Source organism: Tamandua tetradactyla, chromosome 8 (assembly GCF_023851605.1).
Source record: "Tamandua tetradactyla isolate mTamTet1 chromosome 8, mTamTet1.pri, whole genome shotgun sequence".
In the NCBI taxonomy this organism is placed as follows: domain Eukaryota; kingdom Metazoa; phylum Chordata; class Mammalia; order Pilosa; family Myrmecophagidae; genus Tamandua; species Tamandua tetradactyla.
The window spans coordinates 38,855,251-38,872,639 of record NC_135334.1 but is presented as its reverse complement, the minus strand read 5'-3'; the positions used below and the strand labels follow the sequence as shown (position 1 = coordinate 38,872,639).

Sequence of the window (17,389 nt, the reverse complement as noted above, 5' to 3'; positions counted from 1 at the left end):
GTGCTGTATTAACATTGATTGATTTTCTTGTGTTTAGCCACGCTTGTTTTCCTGGTGTAAACCCTCTTGGTCACAGTGTATAATTCTTTTAATGTTTTGTTGGATTTGATTTGCTAGTTTTTTGTTGAGAATTTTTGAATCTTTGTTCATTAGAGAGATTGTAGTTTCCTTTCTTGTAGCATTTTTATACAGTTTTGGTATTAGAATGATGTTAGTGTCATACAGTGAGTTAGGTAGTATTCCTTTTTCCTTAGTTTTTTTGAAGAGGTTGAGCAGGGTTGGTGTTAGTTCACTGTGAAGCCATCTGGCCCTGGGATTTTCTTGTGGGAAGATTTTTGATGACTGATTGAATCTCTTTACCTGTGACTGGTTTGATCAGATCTTCCATTTCTTTTCAAATCAGTGTAGATTGTTCACCTGTTTCTAGGATTTGTCCAATTCAGCTAAGTTGTCTAGTGTATTGGTATATAGTTGTTCATAGTATCCTCATATGATTTTTTTTTAACTTTTTTTATTAATTAAAAAAAATTAACAAAACATTAAGATATCATTCCATTCTACATATACAATCAGTAATTCTTAATATCATCACATAGTTGCACATTCATCACTTCTTAGAACATTTGCATCAATTTAGAAAAAGAAATAAAAAGACAACAGAAAAAGAAATAAAATGATAACAGAGAAAAAAAAGATTATACATACCAAACCCCTTACCTTGCTTGTGAGAATATCAAGAATTCAACTTGGGGAAGTTGAATTTCTCCCCACTCTCACCATTCCCTGAAGGGGGCTTGCAAATACTTTTCCAGTCACTGATCAAATCACTCTGGGATTCATCGGGGTATCACTCTGGACAAACCAACAAAATCTCATGTCCTACCTGAGATTCCAAGTACTTATGACATTCAATCAAACTATCTACATGAGTTATATTAGGAAATGCTCTCGTCAAAATATAAATTTTGTAACAAACATTTTTTGCTGTAGTCTCACACATAAAGTGACATTTTAAAGTATTAGTTATCATCTATTTTCAGCAATCTGCAATAATGACATTCCTTTGTTCTTCCTCATGCAAAAACATTTTTAAAATTTATACATTGTACATTTCACTATTATTATACACTCTAGGCATTGCTAGATTATACCATCTCGATCTTTACCATCTATCTTTCTTTCTGATTTCATTTATGTCCCCAGCCCTCCTCCTTCTATCATTCTCACATGCAGCTTCATTCAGTGTTTTAATATAATTACATTACAGTTAGGTAGTATTGTGCTGTCCATTTCTGAGTTTTTATATTCAGTCCTGTTGCACAATCTGTATCCCTTCAGCTTCAATTATACAATATCTCACCCTATTTCTATCTCCTGATGGTCTCTGTTACCAAGGAAATATTCCAAGTTTATTCACTAATGTCAGTTCATATCAGTGAGACCATATAGTATTTGTCCTTTTGTTTCTAGCTAATCACACTCAGCATAATGTCCTTAAGGTCCATGCATGTTGTTACATACTTCAAAACTTTATTGTGTCTTACAGCTGCATAATATTCCATCTTATGTGAATGTCATGGTTTGTTTAGTCAACTGTCTGTTGATGGACATTTTGGCTGTTTCCATCTCTTGGTAATTGCTAATAATGCTGCAGTAAACATTGGTGTGTAAATGTCCATTTGTGTCCTTGGCCTCGTGTCCTTTGAGTAGAGACAGCATATAGATGGGTCCTGTTTTTTAATCCATTCTGCCAGACTATGTCTTTTGATTGGAGAGTTTAATCCATTAAAATTCAGTGTTCTTACAGCATGGGTAGTACTTTCTTCTGCTATTTTGCCTTCTGGATTTTATATGTCATATCTAATTTTCCTTCTTTTTACTTTTACTCATAGTCTTCCTTTCTGCACTCTTCTCCACACCTCTCTCTTCTGTCTTCGTATCTGTCTCTAGTGTTCCCTTTGGTATTACTTGCAGAGCTGGTCTCTTGGTCACAAATTCTCTCAGTGATTTTTTGTCTGAAAATGTTTTAATTTCTCCCTCATTTTTGAAGGACAGTTTTGCTGGATATAGAATTCTTGGTTGGCAGTTTTTCTCTTTTAATAATTTAAATATATTATCCCACTGTCTTTTCGCCTCCATGGTTTCTGCTGAAAGAGCTGTGCAGTCTTATCGGGCTTCCCTTGTATGTTTTGGATTACTTTTCTCTTGCTGCTTTCAAGATCCTCTCTTTCTCTTTGAGCTCTGACATTCTGATTAGTAAATGTCTTGGAGTATGTCTATTTGGATCTATTCTCTTTGGGGTACGCTGCACTTCTTGGATCTGTAATTTTAAGTCTTTCATAAGAGTTGGGAAATTTTCAGTGATAATTTCCTCCATTAGTTTTTCTCCTCCTTTTCCCTTCTCTTCTTCTGGGACACCCACAACACGTATATTCATGTGCTTCATATTCTCTTTCAATTCCCTGAGTCCCTGCTCATATTTTTCCGTTTTTTTTCCCTATAGTTTCTGTTTCTTGTTGGATTTCAGATGTTCCATCCTCCAGTTTTGAAATCCTATGTTCTGTCTCTTGAAATCTACCATTGTAGGTTTCCATTGTTTTTTTCATCTTTTCTACTGTATCTTTCATTCCCGTAAGTTCTGTGATTTGTTTTTCAGACTTTCAGTTTCTTCTTTTTGTTCTTTCCTTGCCTTCTTTATATCCTCCCTCGATTCATTGACTTGGTTTTTGATGAGGTTTTCCATGTCTGTTTGTACATTCTGAATTAATTGTTTCTGCTCCTGTATGTCATTTCAATTGTTGGTTTTTTCCTTTGACTGGGCCACATCTTCAATTTTCCTAGTGTGATTTGTTGTTTTATGCTGGCATCTAGGCATTTAATTACCTTAATTAGTTTATTCTGGAGATTGCTTTCACTTCTTTTATCTGGGGTTTTCTTGCTGGATGAATTTTTTGTCTATCTGTTCTTTGACATTCTGTTCAGCTTTATCTGGACCTTTAGCTTAAGTTTTGTTTAACAGAGGAGAATTTTTCAGTTCTTGTTTTCTTGTTTCTTGCCCTGCTTGTGTGGTGCCTTCCCCCCACACACACACACTTAGGAGGGTCTACTTAGATATTATAGACCCCAGCCAGATTTTCCCAGACCAAACTGGCCTCCTACCAGGAGGAAAGAGTCACCTGCGTCGGTTTTCCCTGAGGGTGAGACCCAGCAGGTTGAAAGACTTTCCTGTGAAGTCTCTGGACTCTGTTTTTCTTATCCTGCCCTGTGTGTGTTGCTTGTCTGACTGCAGGTCCCACCAGCATAAGATGATGCGGTGCCTTTAACTTTGGCAGACTCTCCCTGCTGGGGGCGTGTTAGAGACAGGAGAGTTTGTAGGCTGGTTTTAATGGCTTCAAATTACCAAGCCCTGGTGTCTGAATTCCTTAATGGAGGGATTCCACCTGAGTTGGGCTTCACCCTCCCCTGGGGAAGGCACAGGCTCCAGACAAGCCCCCAAAAGAGCTCACTTCTGCCTATGCCTGGGGCAGTTGCAGCCTGAAAAGTCCTGCCTCTGTATCCAGAGGCAGTCCAGCCTTTGTAGATACACAGCCACAAATCCTCTGTTTCCATCTTTTTATTTTTTCCCCCTTTTTCTGTCAGTCCTGCCCCCTTGGTGCCGGGGCAAAAATGAGCAACCTCCACTTTGATCAGGTTCACCTAAGCTGGGGGCCTATTTTTAGTAGTCAGAATTTGTTAAGTAGTTGCACAATTGGCGTTTGATTGTGCCCGTCCATGCTGCTGGTAAAGTCCTTTCCTTTCCCCTCTGGGAAGCAGCCTGTGGGGGAGGGGCGCTGACTGCTGCAGCTTTGGGATCTCACGGTTTGGGGGGGTGCTCGCAGCCGGTCCAGCTGGTTCAGACTGGGGTACGCTGTGTGTCTGGTCACTGACGTGGCCCCAGGAACTGTTCTGTACTGTTTCTGGTTATTTAGTAGTTGTTCTGGAGGACGAACTAAAATTAGCACGTTGTTAAGCCGCCATCTTGACCCGGAAGTCCTCATATGGTTTAAAAAATTTCTTCATGGTCTGTGATAATGACTCCCCTCATTTCTGATTTATTTGCATCCTCCCCCTTTTTTTTTTCTTTCTCATCCTAGCTAATGGTCCATAGATTTTATTTTTTCAAAGAACTTACTTTTGGTTATATTGATTCTTTCTATTGCATTTTTTTCTCCAGTTCATTTTTCTGCTTTAATTTATTTCTCTTCTTCTATTTGCTTTGGGATTAGTTTGTTGATCTTTCTCTAATTTCTCCAGGTGAGCAATTAAGTCTTTGATTTTTGCTCTTTCTTCTATTTTATTACAGGCATTTAGGGCAATAAATTTCCCTTCAGCACTGCTTTTTGCTACAACCATAAGTTCTGATATTGTGTTTTCATTTTCATTTGTCTCCAGATATTTACCAATTTCTCTAGCAATTTCTTCTTCGACCCAGTGATGTTTAAGGGTACGTTATTTAATCTCAATATGTTTGTGAACCTTCTGGTTCTTTGGTGGTTATTCATTTCCAGCTTCATTCCATTGTGATACAAGAATTTTCTTTGAATAATTTCAATGTTTTTGAATTTATAAAGACCTGTTTTGTGCCCCAACGTGTATCTATCCTAGAGAATGTTTTATGAGCCCTAGAGAGGAATGTATATCCTAATGTTTAAGGTATAACAATCAATATATGTCTTTTAGGTCTAATTCATTTGTCAAATTGTTTAAGTTCTCTGTTTCCTTGTTGATCCTCTGCCTGGTTGTTCTGTCTGTAGAGGAGAGTGGTATAATGAAGCCTTCCACTATTATTGTAGGAATGTCTATTTATTAGTTGAGCTCAGTCATGTGGTTCTCCTAGTATGTGGTATGTCACTTTTCTCTTTCCACATTCACAACTTTGTTTTTCATCAACATTTGACAGACTGATTAGTATTTGTCTTGGAGTAGGCTTTTTTGGATTTATTCTATTTGGGGTTCTTTGATTTGCATATTTATGTCTATTGTGAGGCTTGGGATATTTTACTCCATTATCTCCTTAACTAATCTTCCTAGCCCTTTACGCTTCTCTTTTCCTTCTGAGTACTCCAGTTATTCTTTATATTTGTGCCCTTTGTGTGGTCCTTCATCCCTGAGTTCCAATTCCAATGTTTGAATTTTTTTTGCCATTTCTTCTTTTGTGGGTTCAAATTGAATTGTCCTGTCATCTAGTTATTCTTTCTTCTGCCTCTTCAGGTTTGCTGTTGTGTGTCTGATATATTTTTAATTTGGTCTCCAGTATCTTTCATTTCTGTAAGATCTGCTATTTTTCTGTTTATTGTTTCAAATTCATTTTTATGCTCTTCTAGTGTCTTATTGATATCCTTTATGTCATTAGGCAACCCACTGAATTTATTTAGGAAATTTGTATGAATGTCTTTGATTAGTTATTCCAACATCTGTGTCTCCTCCAGTGTTTTTATTTGGTTATTTGGCTGGACCATATCTGTCTGCATTTTCATAACGCTTTGTGTTTTCTGTTGGTTTTGAGATGTTTAATTTTCTTGATAGGATTATTGTGAGAGCTGACTTACCTCAGTCATCTGAGGTTTTGTATTTGTTTGTGTTTGCTTTGAATGTCTCCTTTAGTGCTTGGTTCATCAGTTATTCCCCACCAAACCAAGGCCTGGACCTCATGCATGGGTTGCAGCTCTACTTGAGGACTTTTTTGAAGCTAGATAGGCCATTTGCCAGACTGTACTTTCCTTTCCTTCCAGCAGATAGCACTTCGTGGGCCTCCTTTTCCCCTCAGGTCTGCCTCTCCCCAACTTTAGCATCCAGGGGAGCTCCAATGAGAGCAGTGCAATTCCAGTGAAGTCCATTGGTCTTGGGAGCACTGAAAGCCACCAACCCCACCTGTGGGGGTTGTGCAGTGTGCACCTCAGTGGTGATTCCGCTTGTAGACCTGATGTGTCTGGTGGCCCCCAGTCTCCTGTTTGTAATGACCTTGGGCTGTGGGACTTGGTATGTCAGCTGCTCCTGTCCACAGTGAATGTTGGAAATGCCTGCCAGCTTGGCGTGGTGCAGGGTTTGGAGGTGCAATATGTTGGATGTGGTTTGGGGGCCTGTGCCCATGTTATGGCGTGTGGACGTGGGTGTTGGGCATGGGCCATGGCATGAAGGCGTGGTGTGTGGTGCAATTTGCATGGGTTTTAGGGCATGGCATGGAACATGGGGCATGACATGGTCTGGGGCGGAGCACGGGGAAGGAGGCATGGTGGTGCTGCATTGCGCAGTGATGGGGGTTATGGTGTGGGGTGCAGGGTCATGGGCCACAGCTTTGCTTGCTTCCTGGTCTACACCTCCCTGTTTGTGCACTCTTCCAGGCCTCCATATGGAAAGTGGCTCTGTGCACTAGCTGGATGGTCTCTATGGGCAGGGAAACCAAGTTTACTGGCTTCTGGGTCCCCATTTGAGCACAGGTTGTGGAGATGAGGAGACTAATATCCCAAGCTAGCTTCAGGGGCAGGCACCTTCCTGGGCGTAGTGTCTTGTCCCAGGTGAAGTCCTAACTGAGCTGGCTCATCCTTGTTCTCCGTGTCCCATTTTCTCAGCTTTTTCATCAAGTACCTCCCTATATAGCATAGAAGACCCTCTCATGTCATTTGTACCCTGAAACTGCTGTCCTGGTCATTTTTCTTTCATTTCTCTAGTTCTTCCTTGGAGAAGGGTTGAACTCAACCTGTCCTATTCTTCCATGTTCCCTTCCAATCCCTTCATGCCTTTTTGTAGTGATTCCCTGCCAATCTCTATCTGCTCTACTCTGTCTTAAGCTACCACAATCTGATTTCTGTCACTGTAGATTAGTTTTTACCTTTTCCAGAATTTCATATGAATGAAATTGTGGTATAGTATTCTTCTGCACTCATTCATGTCTGGCTTTTTTCAGTCAGTGTACTATTTTTGAGATACTTGCGATGCATTTCAGTCCTTTTTATTGCTGAATAAATATTCTATTGTTTGAAATACCACAGTTTGTTTATTCATTCATCTGTTGATGGACATTTGGGTTGTTTCCAGTTTTGGGTTCTTATGAACAAAGCTTTTAAGAACATTCATTCAAATCTTTTGTGGACATAGGTTTTTATTTCTCTGGGGTAAATACCAAGTTGTGCAACTTCTGGTTCATACAGCAAGTGTAAATTTAACTTACAAGAAACTGCTGAGTCTCTTTCCAAAGAAGTTGAAACATTTTACACTGCGACTAAAAATATGAAAGTTAGGGCAGTTCTTATTGATTGGTATTCATTTACTGGCTAAGTTGCCTGAAATTCTTTCTGGAAAATGGTAGGAATGAGTAAATAAATAAAATAACATACAAATATGTACATAAACAGTATAAATATCAGTGAGTTATGTCACGTATAGATAGTTGTAAGAAATAGTTTGTGTTTGTAATAAGAATATTCATGATTTTTTCTCAATTGGACATTTAAATGCTAGGAATACATTCCTTCTGTGTATATATTGTGTGGAATACATAATAATCTCATTAAATTATAAAATATACTTTGTGGTATACATTATATATTATGTGGTATACATATATTATGTCTAATAATTGTCTTAATCCTTTTACATTTAAAACTGTTACTTTTATATTACAGGTATTAATAGTGTCTGCTTTGATGAGGAATCAAAGTATATAATTGCAATGAAATCTTTAGAGGGAGAAGTTGTACCTTTTAAAAATAAAGTTCTTCTATCAAACAATGTGGAGGTAAGCTTAAGTATAAGCAAATTAACTATATAAACTTTGCATCAAAAATACTTTAGTTAATTTGTAGCCAAAGATGGTTAATTCTGGTCTTTTAAGAAACTCATCTCATATCTTAAAAAATGATTTGTGTTGCTATATTAAGAGTTTTTTGATATAATAGATTTTATTCTTAGGAAGACAGCATGTAATAATGAATAGAGCCTTGCTTTGGAGTCAAAAAGACTTGAAGCACCATAATTTAGTAACTAATTAGGGTCTCAGTTTTCTCATCTGTAAAATGGAATCTTAATGTCTGTTGCAAAGAATTTCTTTTGAAATTTAAATGAGATAACTAGCTTTAAGTACATTACCTTGTGCTTGGAACATAAGTATTCAATCAGTCTTAGTTCTCTGTAAAATGTATATTGTATAAGATAAGGTTTAAGTGAACAAATAAGCTTCCAACTAGTGCATTTATTGGACAACTGTTGATTAATTGGTCCTACAGGACTGGAAATTTACTGATTAAAGGCCTATTACAAATATACAACTAAAACCGGTGAACAATAGATTGCACCATATTGTTTTATAATTTTCACTTTTCAAAATTATCTTTCTATTAAGTCAGGGACTATACCTCAATCATGTATCAATAAGGTCAAGCAAAATGCCCAGTCCTGGTTAGGGCTTAACTTTTTATTGGATGTCAAATATGTAAATCAGGTGATTGGAAGCTTAGAAGGTTTACTATTTAGCTCCTATATTTGATGAAGAGTTTTTTGGTGAAGATGGTTGTTTTCCTTTTCATTTTGTTGGGATCAAATGAACAGAGGAAGAAAGAGCTTAACTAGTAACAGCTAGGCGAGAGTTTTACCAGCAAAGGAAAAGCTTTAACTCTGGAAGTTCTTCAGATGATTAGCAGAGTAGGTGTCTCTGTTGCATCCCTCTGAGAGACAGATTCTCACTCTTTAACTTCGGTTGGTTTTGAACTGATCACTGATCCTGTGATTTTTTAGCATTAGAAATGATGAACAAAAAAATAAGAACTTAAACTTAATTTAAAATAAGTAACAATGAAAACAGTATTTAAGATTGTCAGTTTTGCCTTTATTGTTTTTTATTGCAAACAATAAATTCTTTTAATGTTGTGAAAACTGATTCATAAATATTCATCGTTATTTTTATCAAGTCATATTTTAACTCTAACTTTTAAAATTTTAATTATAATCAAGTGAGTGGGTCAATGTATTGTTTTGAATTTGAAACGAAATTAGTTTTGTTTGAAGAGGCAGCCTATTCTGCCAAAGTTCAACCTGATGAAGCAATCCCTTCTTGTGGTTTCAGTTTTCTGAATATGTTGTTAACTGGGATAGCATGAACCAGGATACTTAGCCAGCCACTTTAACTCTAATTTATTGACCCAACTATCCAGTTTGTTATTGACCTAAAGTAAAAATGAATGGGATACTTTTTAAATGTTCTTATTTGGTTTGTACAGATACGGTGATGAAAGTGATAGTCATACATGTATGAGTATTTACACTTAACCATTATTCTAGGAGATGAAAAAAATTGTTCCCTTCAAGTTATGTAAATCATTTAATAATAAAATAATTATGTACTGTATAACACATTTTGGGATTGTGGGAGTCAATAAAAATAACACCCCTTCCTGAAAGAGAAGAATAAGGTAAATACAGACTGTGTATATTGTTTCCTAATTTTATTTTCAGACTTGGTTAAATGATTTGGCCTTGGAAATGAAGGAAACTTTGAGACATTTGTTGAAGGAATGTGTTACTACTGGACGAAGTTCTCAAGGTACAATTGACCCATCTCTGTTCCCTTCACAGGTAAGGGGCTTATATATGTAATGTAGTTACGTGTGGTGTCATGAAAAGATCCTTGACCTAAAGAGCAGGCGGCTCAGTCAACTGACATGTTTATCTAACAGTTAACATGGGCAAACTGCTTAACTTCTGATCTCAGTTCCCTCAGCTATAAAATGTAAGGTTTGGGGGTGTGTGAGGGTAGTTCAGTGGTAGAATTCTCACCTGCCATGCAGGAGACTCGGATTTGATTCCTGGCCTGTGCACTTCCCAAACAAATAAGCAAAAAAAACAATTGAAAAACCAAACCAAACCAAAAAAAAAACTTCAACAAATGGTGCTTCAATAAGGGGATACTCTCATGGAAAAAATGAAATGTGACCCCCATCACATAGCAAAGAAAAAAAAAGTGAGGGTTGGATAGCACAATGGTAAAGTTCTCTTCAAGCTCCATTCGTTTGGTATACCTTACATGTTTTCAAGCAGAAGACATCCTGATATCTAGGCAATCTAAGATGATAGTGAATGTGATGAGGAGGGGGAAATTAAGATGTAATAATTTACTGGTTTCAGATAGTTAACCTGTCATCAATTGAGAGACACAGGACCTGTACCACTGCCTCTCCCTTAGAAACATTTAAGAGTTTGGAGTTGGCAGGATCTTTACAGGGTGTTAGCCTAGGTCTGAAATATAGTCACAGCACTGAATTGGAATATTGCCAGGGAGGATGAGAACTAGGCACATGGTCACTTACAGAGATTGCTACAGATCAGTGTTAATAGGAGCTCATCCTTAGGCCACTGGATACTAGATTTGTGGCTTACAAAACTTATTCCAACTTTTATCAAAGTGTAGCACTAAGACTTGTATTAAATATCTGGTCTTGTTCAGGATTTGTTTTATTGCTGGTGGGATTAACCTTACAAGATAGGCCATTAGCAACTTTAGTTTTAGGAACTAGGAATTGAGATGTTCTGTGATTTCTCACAAGAAATTCTACCCAATAGCTTTCAAAGTTATGCATTTGCTTTTCAAATAGAAAAATTTGTAGCTATTCAAACAGGTTTTTAATGTTGGTTCTCCTAAAGTGTGAGAACTTAAATAGAAAGCTTGGAACTTTTCAGATGCTTAATATTTTATCATTCATGTATTTACATCTTTTAGGATTTTGAAAATGCATTTAAAAAATCTTAAGTTCTTAGAGAAAAAGAAAAGCTACTATCACTGAATAATCAATATCACTGTAAAGTTAGAGTTAAGCTACTTTATTGCCTCTGAAAATGTTTACTAATACTCTGGAAACTGCTAGATAGGATTTAAGTTGACTTAGATTAAAAGACAGTTTAAAATCTTAAAAGCAAGGATTTGACAATTGACAGTTGTGTCAAGAAATATTCCTGCAGATATAGGCTAAAGGAAGCTGCTAGGTTTGAGTCTAAAATTTACCTCTGAGCTCTTAAACTGTCATGTAGAAATGTAAAAACTATTAAAATGTGAATAGATAATTATCTAGAAAAACAAATGCTAGTATTATTAACATTTAATGTTAAGGAGAATTTATTTCAAGTGCAATTATGTAAGGGGATTGAGTAGTGTAACTGATTACATTATGTTTGGTTAAGTTATTATGCACTGTTGATTCAGGTTTCTAAAGACGTTTTTGTAAGTACCTGGAATAATAGAGAGAAGGCATTTCCTGATGGGGGAAGGAGGCAGCCATGGTAAAGTGGAAAGAATCTGACAGACCTTGATTTAAGTCCTACCTTTGCCTTTGATACTTATTTAGGAAAGTATAATAATAACCTATGTTACCACCTTCACTTCATTGAAGGTGGAGTTGTATAATATATGCAAAGCAACCTTAATGACTATTGCATTTTGGGTAATCAGTAATGTTAGTTCCCTTCCAGATATCTTAATGGTAATGTGACTTGGGAATTAGCCAAGATTGTACTTGATTATCTTTTCTGTTAGCTTCTCCTAGAAATTGTATAGCAGACTGTTAAAATTGAGATTCTTGATGTGCATTTGCAGTATGAAATTTCAGTATTTTTGACTGAAAAGAAATCCATATACCTGAGTATTAGGTTTGAAGGTGGCAAGTGAGCATTTTCATATGAACATTAAAGAGATTGACTTTTGTTCCTTTCCAGGTAGGAGCCGCTCTACCTGTTTGATGGTAACCTATAAGAGTTGGTATATAGAACAGAGTTTTCTCAGAAGCAGATTTAGATTTGCTAAAATATTTCATCATATATCTGATCAGAGAAGCTGGAGTTTTGTACCAGAAAGTATGGAAGAGATAACTGCTCTGAAAAGAGTTACTAGTTGCCTTACTTTTCCATAAAAAATTTAATATGACTTTTATAGAGTGTTTAATGCTAGAGCAAGACAGTAGAACATAGCAGCTTATCCTGCTCTATTGTCATAAAATGCAGATATAGATAACTGAATGAGTTAATCTGATGATCTGATGAATAGAGACATTTAATGTTTTTCATCTGGATGCTGAAGGGTGTATATCAGAAACGTCCATTCAATAATAATTGGTTTAGTGTTTTCATGTGATGATGGATCATGTTAGTTTAAAGGAGATTATTGGCTTTCCTGGTTCATCTAAGAACCATATTAAATTATTTTGATATAAATTTTCAAAGCAGCCATTTGCATTTGTAATTTACTTTATTAGTAACCCAGCTATATTGGTGCTATTACAGAAAGCCTCTAAAATTGTTCTAACATTTCATGCTTTATATAAAGTCATCAGTCTTGATCTGTAACTAATTTCAGTGTTTAGATATTACATTGAAAGATTAAGACACATCTTAATTTAAGAGAAACCTGGAATTTCGGAATTGTAGACTTCACTGGTAAACTGAGAGATTATTTTGGAATATTAGGAGATTGCCATTTTATTAACAGAATGTATCATACTTTCATTTCTTTTCATCCTAATGGTTGAAAAGAAGCCACCTATGAGAAGAGTCAGGGGAAGAAAGTACAAAGGCCTTGAGGTCACAACAAGTTTGGTTGGTTCTATGACCAGAAAAATAAGCCTGTAAAAGAGTAGTGTGACTGTGAAAGGTAGGCTTGGACTGTAACCCCCAATGTTTTTTCTACTGCTGTATTACTCTATTAATGTTTGAATTGCCTACTAGTAAAACATGAAGGTTTAGAGATCCAATATACAATGGAAAATTTGGGAAAAGGTATGTGTATTTCCTTAAATTTATAAAATGTTTGTAAGTAAATCCCCCTTTTTATAACATTTTTTAAATTTAATAGATATTATGCTTGGCAGAACAAATTAAATTCACTGAAGATGTAGAAAATGCTATTAAAGATCATAGTCTTCATCAGATCGAAACACAGTTGGTTGTTAAGTTAGAGCACTATACCAACATTGACACAAGTCCTGAGGATCCAGGGAATACTGGTATGGAAAAGATACTCTTTTTTCTGTCTGCCTTTGAGTTATTTGAACATTTTTTGGTATTCTATTTTAATTAATCTTTTGGGTTTTTTGACAGTTATCTTTATATATATATTTTGGTGGTTACTATAGGAATTATAATGTATGTACTTAACTTTTTATATCCTACTTAGAATCAATCTTTTTTTTTTTACCACTCTGGGGGGAATGTGGAAATCTTACTACCATATAGGTTTCTTTATCCTCCCTTTTTTATGTTGTACTGTGTTATTTATTTTATCTAAATATATTAAAAATCCCATGTGATCTTGGTATAATTTTACTTTTAACCATCAAACCATCTTTATTTTAAAGAACTCAAGAGGAGAAGAATGGTCTATTATGTTTATTTGCCCACATGTTTACCTTTTCTGTTGCCCTTCTGTCATTCTTGATGATCCAGATTTCTTCCTCATATCATTTCCCTTCTGTCTGAAGAACTTTAGTGTTTCTTTTAGAGTGGGTTTGCTGGCTATGAATTCTCTTAGATATCCCTCATCTGAGGAAAGTATTTTTGCTGACTCTTAGAATTCTGTCTTGACAGTTCTTTTCTCTCAGCACTTAAAAATGTTGTTCCAGTTGTTTCTGTTCTCCATGCTTTCTGATGTGAAATTCAAGATCATTTAAGTCATTGTTCTATAAACAATGTGTTGTCTCTGGCTCCTTTCAAGACTGTCTTCTTATTTAGTTTTCAATAGTTTGGTTATAATGTGTCCAGGCATGTTTTCTTTGCATCTATCCTATTTGGGGTTCTTTGAATTTCTTGAATCTGAAGGTTTATGTTCATTTATTTATTTTCTTTACCAAATTTGGAAAGTTTCAGCTCTTATTTCTTCAGTTGTTTTTTCTGCATCATACTCTTTCTTCTCTCCTTTTTTTTTTTGAGACATTTTGTCTTTTCATTTGATTAAATACTGTTCACTTTTACTTGTTTGTGCTATTATAAAAAGTGCTTTAAAGTATTGCACAGATAACTCCCACATCTGGGTCATCTTGGTACTGACATCTATTGATTGTCCTTTCTTATATTAGTTGAATTGTGGGTGGGCCACGGTGGCGCAGCAGGCAGAGTTCTTGCCTGCCACCCTGGAGACCCAGGTTCGATTCCCAGTGCCTGCCCAAGAGAAAAAACAATAGCTTCTTATATGAGTTGAGTTTTTCCATTCTTTATATTTTGGATTGTATCCTATATATTTTAAATATTGGTCTGGTTTAAATACTCTGGAGAATGCTTATTAATATTATTTTTTTAGCAGACTGTTGATCTAGTTAGGTTCAGGCCACAAGGTCAATCTCCTGTTGGTTGTGGTTCTAGTGTCCATGTTGCTTTCACATTCTTTGAAATGCTATTTGAATCTATCTGTCCCATGTATATGCCTCCTAGCTGCCAATTTTCAAACTCTTTGGTTTGTTGTTTATGATGAGATCTCATGTGCAGCTTAGGGGCAAGTCCAAGAGTTCATAAACAATGGAATTGTTTATGGAATTATTTTTCCATTGTCCCTTCTCTCTGTGATCCCCCTAGTATTTCTCCATTCCCTTGGACTTCTCTTTTGGTCATCTGACCACTAAGTTGGAGTTTCGTATACTCTGCTCTCCAGCACACTCTGTGACTGTGTAAGTGGGAGGACAGAGATGAAAAATGGGAACTGGAATTTGCCCTACACTCTTGGGAGAATAGCTCCTATAATTTCCAAGAAGTACTCTCTTCCCTCAGAGTTGTAGGCACCCCCATGACCCAGTTGTCAGTGCCATCACTACCAGGAGTACTCTTTCTTGTTTCTTAAGCCTGAATTAGATGGTTTCTCCTGAAGTTCATGCTGCATAAATCTGGAACCAGTTACATTGGTTCCAGGCCTGGGGATACCAGAGGGAAAACAAAGGTAAATTCACTGCCAATTTGGTGGCACTTCTAATTCTGATATTTTGTCCCAGTTTTCCTTCTCCTCTTTACCTTTCAGAATCCTTAATTCATAGCTCAACCATGCTGTCCAGATTTTATATCTGCATTCAGTGGGATAGTATGGTGGAGTGTGATTACTCTATCTTGTTCAGACCTGGAAACCCTCTCTTATTGAATTTGGAGTCCTCAGTTTTCATATGCAGTATTCTCCTTTCTTAATTACTAGTGAATTTGACTTTTTTGGCTTGCATTATTTGTATTGCTATATCATTCAAATGTATCAAGAAATTGCCATTTAAATTTACTAAATGTAAAATATGAAAAATAGGAACCGGAAATTACCTGTATATGCATAACATGCAGCAAATAAATAACAGTCTATTTTTATCCAATTATTTTAATTTGTGTACAGAATCTGGCATTTTGGAACTTAAACTTAAAGCTCTAATTCTTGACATTATTCATAATATTGATGTGGTGAAGCAGTTAAACCAAGTTCAAGTTCACACACCTGAAGACTGGGCTTGGAAAAAGCAAGTTAGATTCTATATGAAAAGTGATCACACTTGTTATGTTCAAATGGTGGATTCTGAACTTCATTATACTTATGAGTATCAGGTATGATTATTGGCAGAAATATTTTATTTTTCCAATTAGAAATGATTTGCTTCAAAGGAAATTTGCTATTGGAAAAAGTTATTATTTTTATTTCAGTAGTAACTTTTCAAGAAGTTTTACTTTGTTATTGTCTTCTTTCTGCTTCATCAGAATAAAAGATATGTAAGAAAATATAGAAAATCATTTTATTTTCAAAAAAGTTAAAATATTGCCAGTTATGTATGAATTCTCTAATATGTACTTTTTCTTAGAGTGTCATTTGTATAGAATCTTTAATCCAGGGGAAATTAGATAAAGGCAGCCTCAACAGTAGCTTGTCCTCCTTATACAAGGCCAAAATGAGAACAATTGTAAATATGCTTAAATATTTTTGCTGAATGATTTCTGTTTTTAAAATAAAATAATTTTAAAATAAATAATTTAGTACATGTAGCTTGTTCTCAGAAAATCTAACTGCATCCTTTCTATTTTTTTCTTCATAATGAATCAATCATCAGGATATTTTTGACAATTTTGCTAATAAGCACACATCAGGAGAGCCATTATTTGGCTATTTTACAAAGAAATTAGATTTTTAGACCCTAATCTGTCTGTTCTATAAATTGCTGGTTTGGCCTAGCCTTGTGGAATGGGGGCCTTCTTTTCCCTATCTCAGCCCTCTCTCCAGCTCTATCCCAACCTTCTCCCAACTTCTTTCAGTTATAAAACTAGGTGCTGCAGCCCCTGGATCAGGCATCTCCAGAATGGTCCTGGTTCACATTAGAGGGATGGGAAAATAGCTCACAAGAGGGGGTACAAGGCAGACTCATATCCTGAATCATTGCGTCAGAAATTGTGGGGAAGGACTTAAAAATTTTTTTTTTTTCCTTTTTAAGTTTTTCAAAGAAGGGGAGGGAAGGGGGATATTGAGTCTTTTTTGCTGTCAAACCAAGAACTAATTTTGAACCTTTTTTTTTTCAATAAAACTTTCCAATGGGAAAAAGAAGTGTAACTGGAATTTGAACTCTATTTTCCAAATGATTTAGTATAAATTTTGAGAATCATTTGAAAAGTTAAAATTATTAATTTCATACAGATTTTTTCCAAATTAATTATACTGTTAGGTCTATATGTAATTCTGCTTTGTGGAGATCATAACATTTAAGGAAATTAAGTTTATGAATTTTAAAATATGAAATGGAATGATTATTCTCTGGTATATTTTTGGAGTTGATTGCTTTATACATATGTCTTTTTTCCATGCTCAAGACCTTGAGGGAATTATTTGGAAAATCTAACAGTGAATTGAGGACAGAATAAAATATACACCTGAGAAATAACTGAGTTTAATTTCAATTTTTGCTCTAGGAAGTTTCAGTCAAACATATTCAGGCTATTTTTATATAGCAAAAGCTTTAACTACTGTATTAGCCAGGGTTTGTTAGGGAAATAGAACCAACAGGAGATATGTGTAGATTTTAGAAATGTGTCTCATGTAACTATGGGTATGCATGAGTCCAAATTCTATAGGGCAGGCCGCATGCTGGCAACATCCATGAAGCTATTTGAAATTCTCACTTCTCCCTTAAGTCTTCAACTGATTGTATTAAATCCAACAGATTGGATTTTCTCATTGGAGAATGAGAAACTGCAGAATTTCTCTCCCCTTAGTTGATCATAGATTTAGTCAGGCATAGATACAGTCAACTGACTAATGATTTAATAAACAGCCACAGTCCTTGCTGTAACAAGCCAGTGCTTGCTTGACCAGACAACTGGTCTGCATCAGGTGGCCAAGTTGACACATGAACCTAACCATCACAGAAATGTATTG

At 35.8% G+C, this 17,389-nt stretch overlaps 1 protein-coding gene across 2 annotated transcripts in view; it reads left to right on the top strand.

The window, feature by feature from the left end:
* Window positions 1–17,389, top strand: part of DYNC2H1 (dynein cytoplasmic 2 heavy chain 1) — a 522,264-nt gene that overhangs the window by 121,751 nt on the left and 383,124 nt on the right. For both annotated transcript variants that reach the window (XM_077113112.1, XM_077113111.1), the window contains exons 29-32: window positions 7,662–7,774; window positions 9,487–9,606; window positions 12,869–13,019; window positions 15,371–15,576. In XM_077113112.1, coding sequence (XP_076969227.1) covers window positions 7,662–7,774; window positions 9,487–9,606; window positions 12,869–13,019; window positions 15,371–15,576 — 590 coding nt within the window. The remainder of the gene's footprint in view (window positions 1–7,661; window positions 7,775–9,486; window positions 9,607–12,868; window positions 13,020–15,370; window positions 15,577–17,389) is intronic.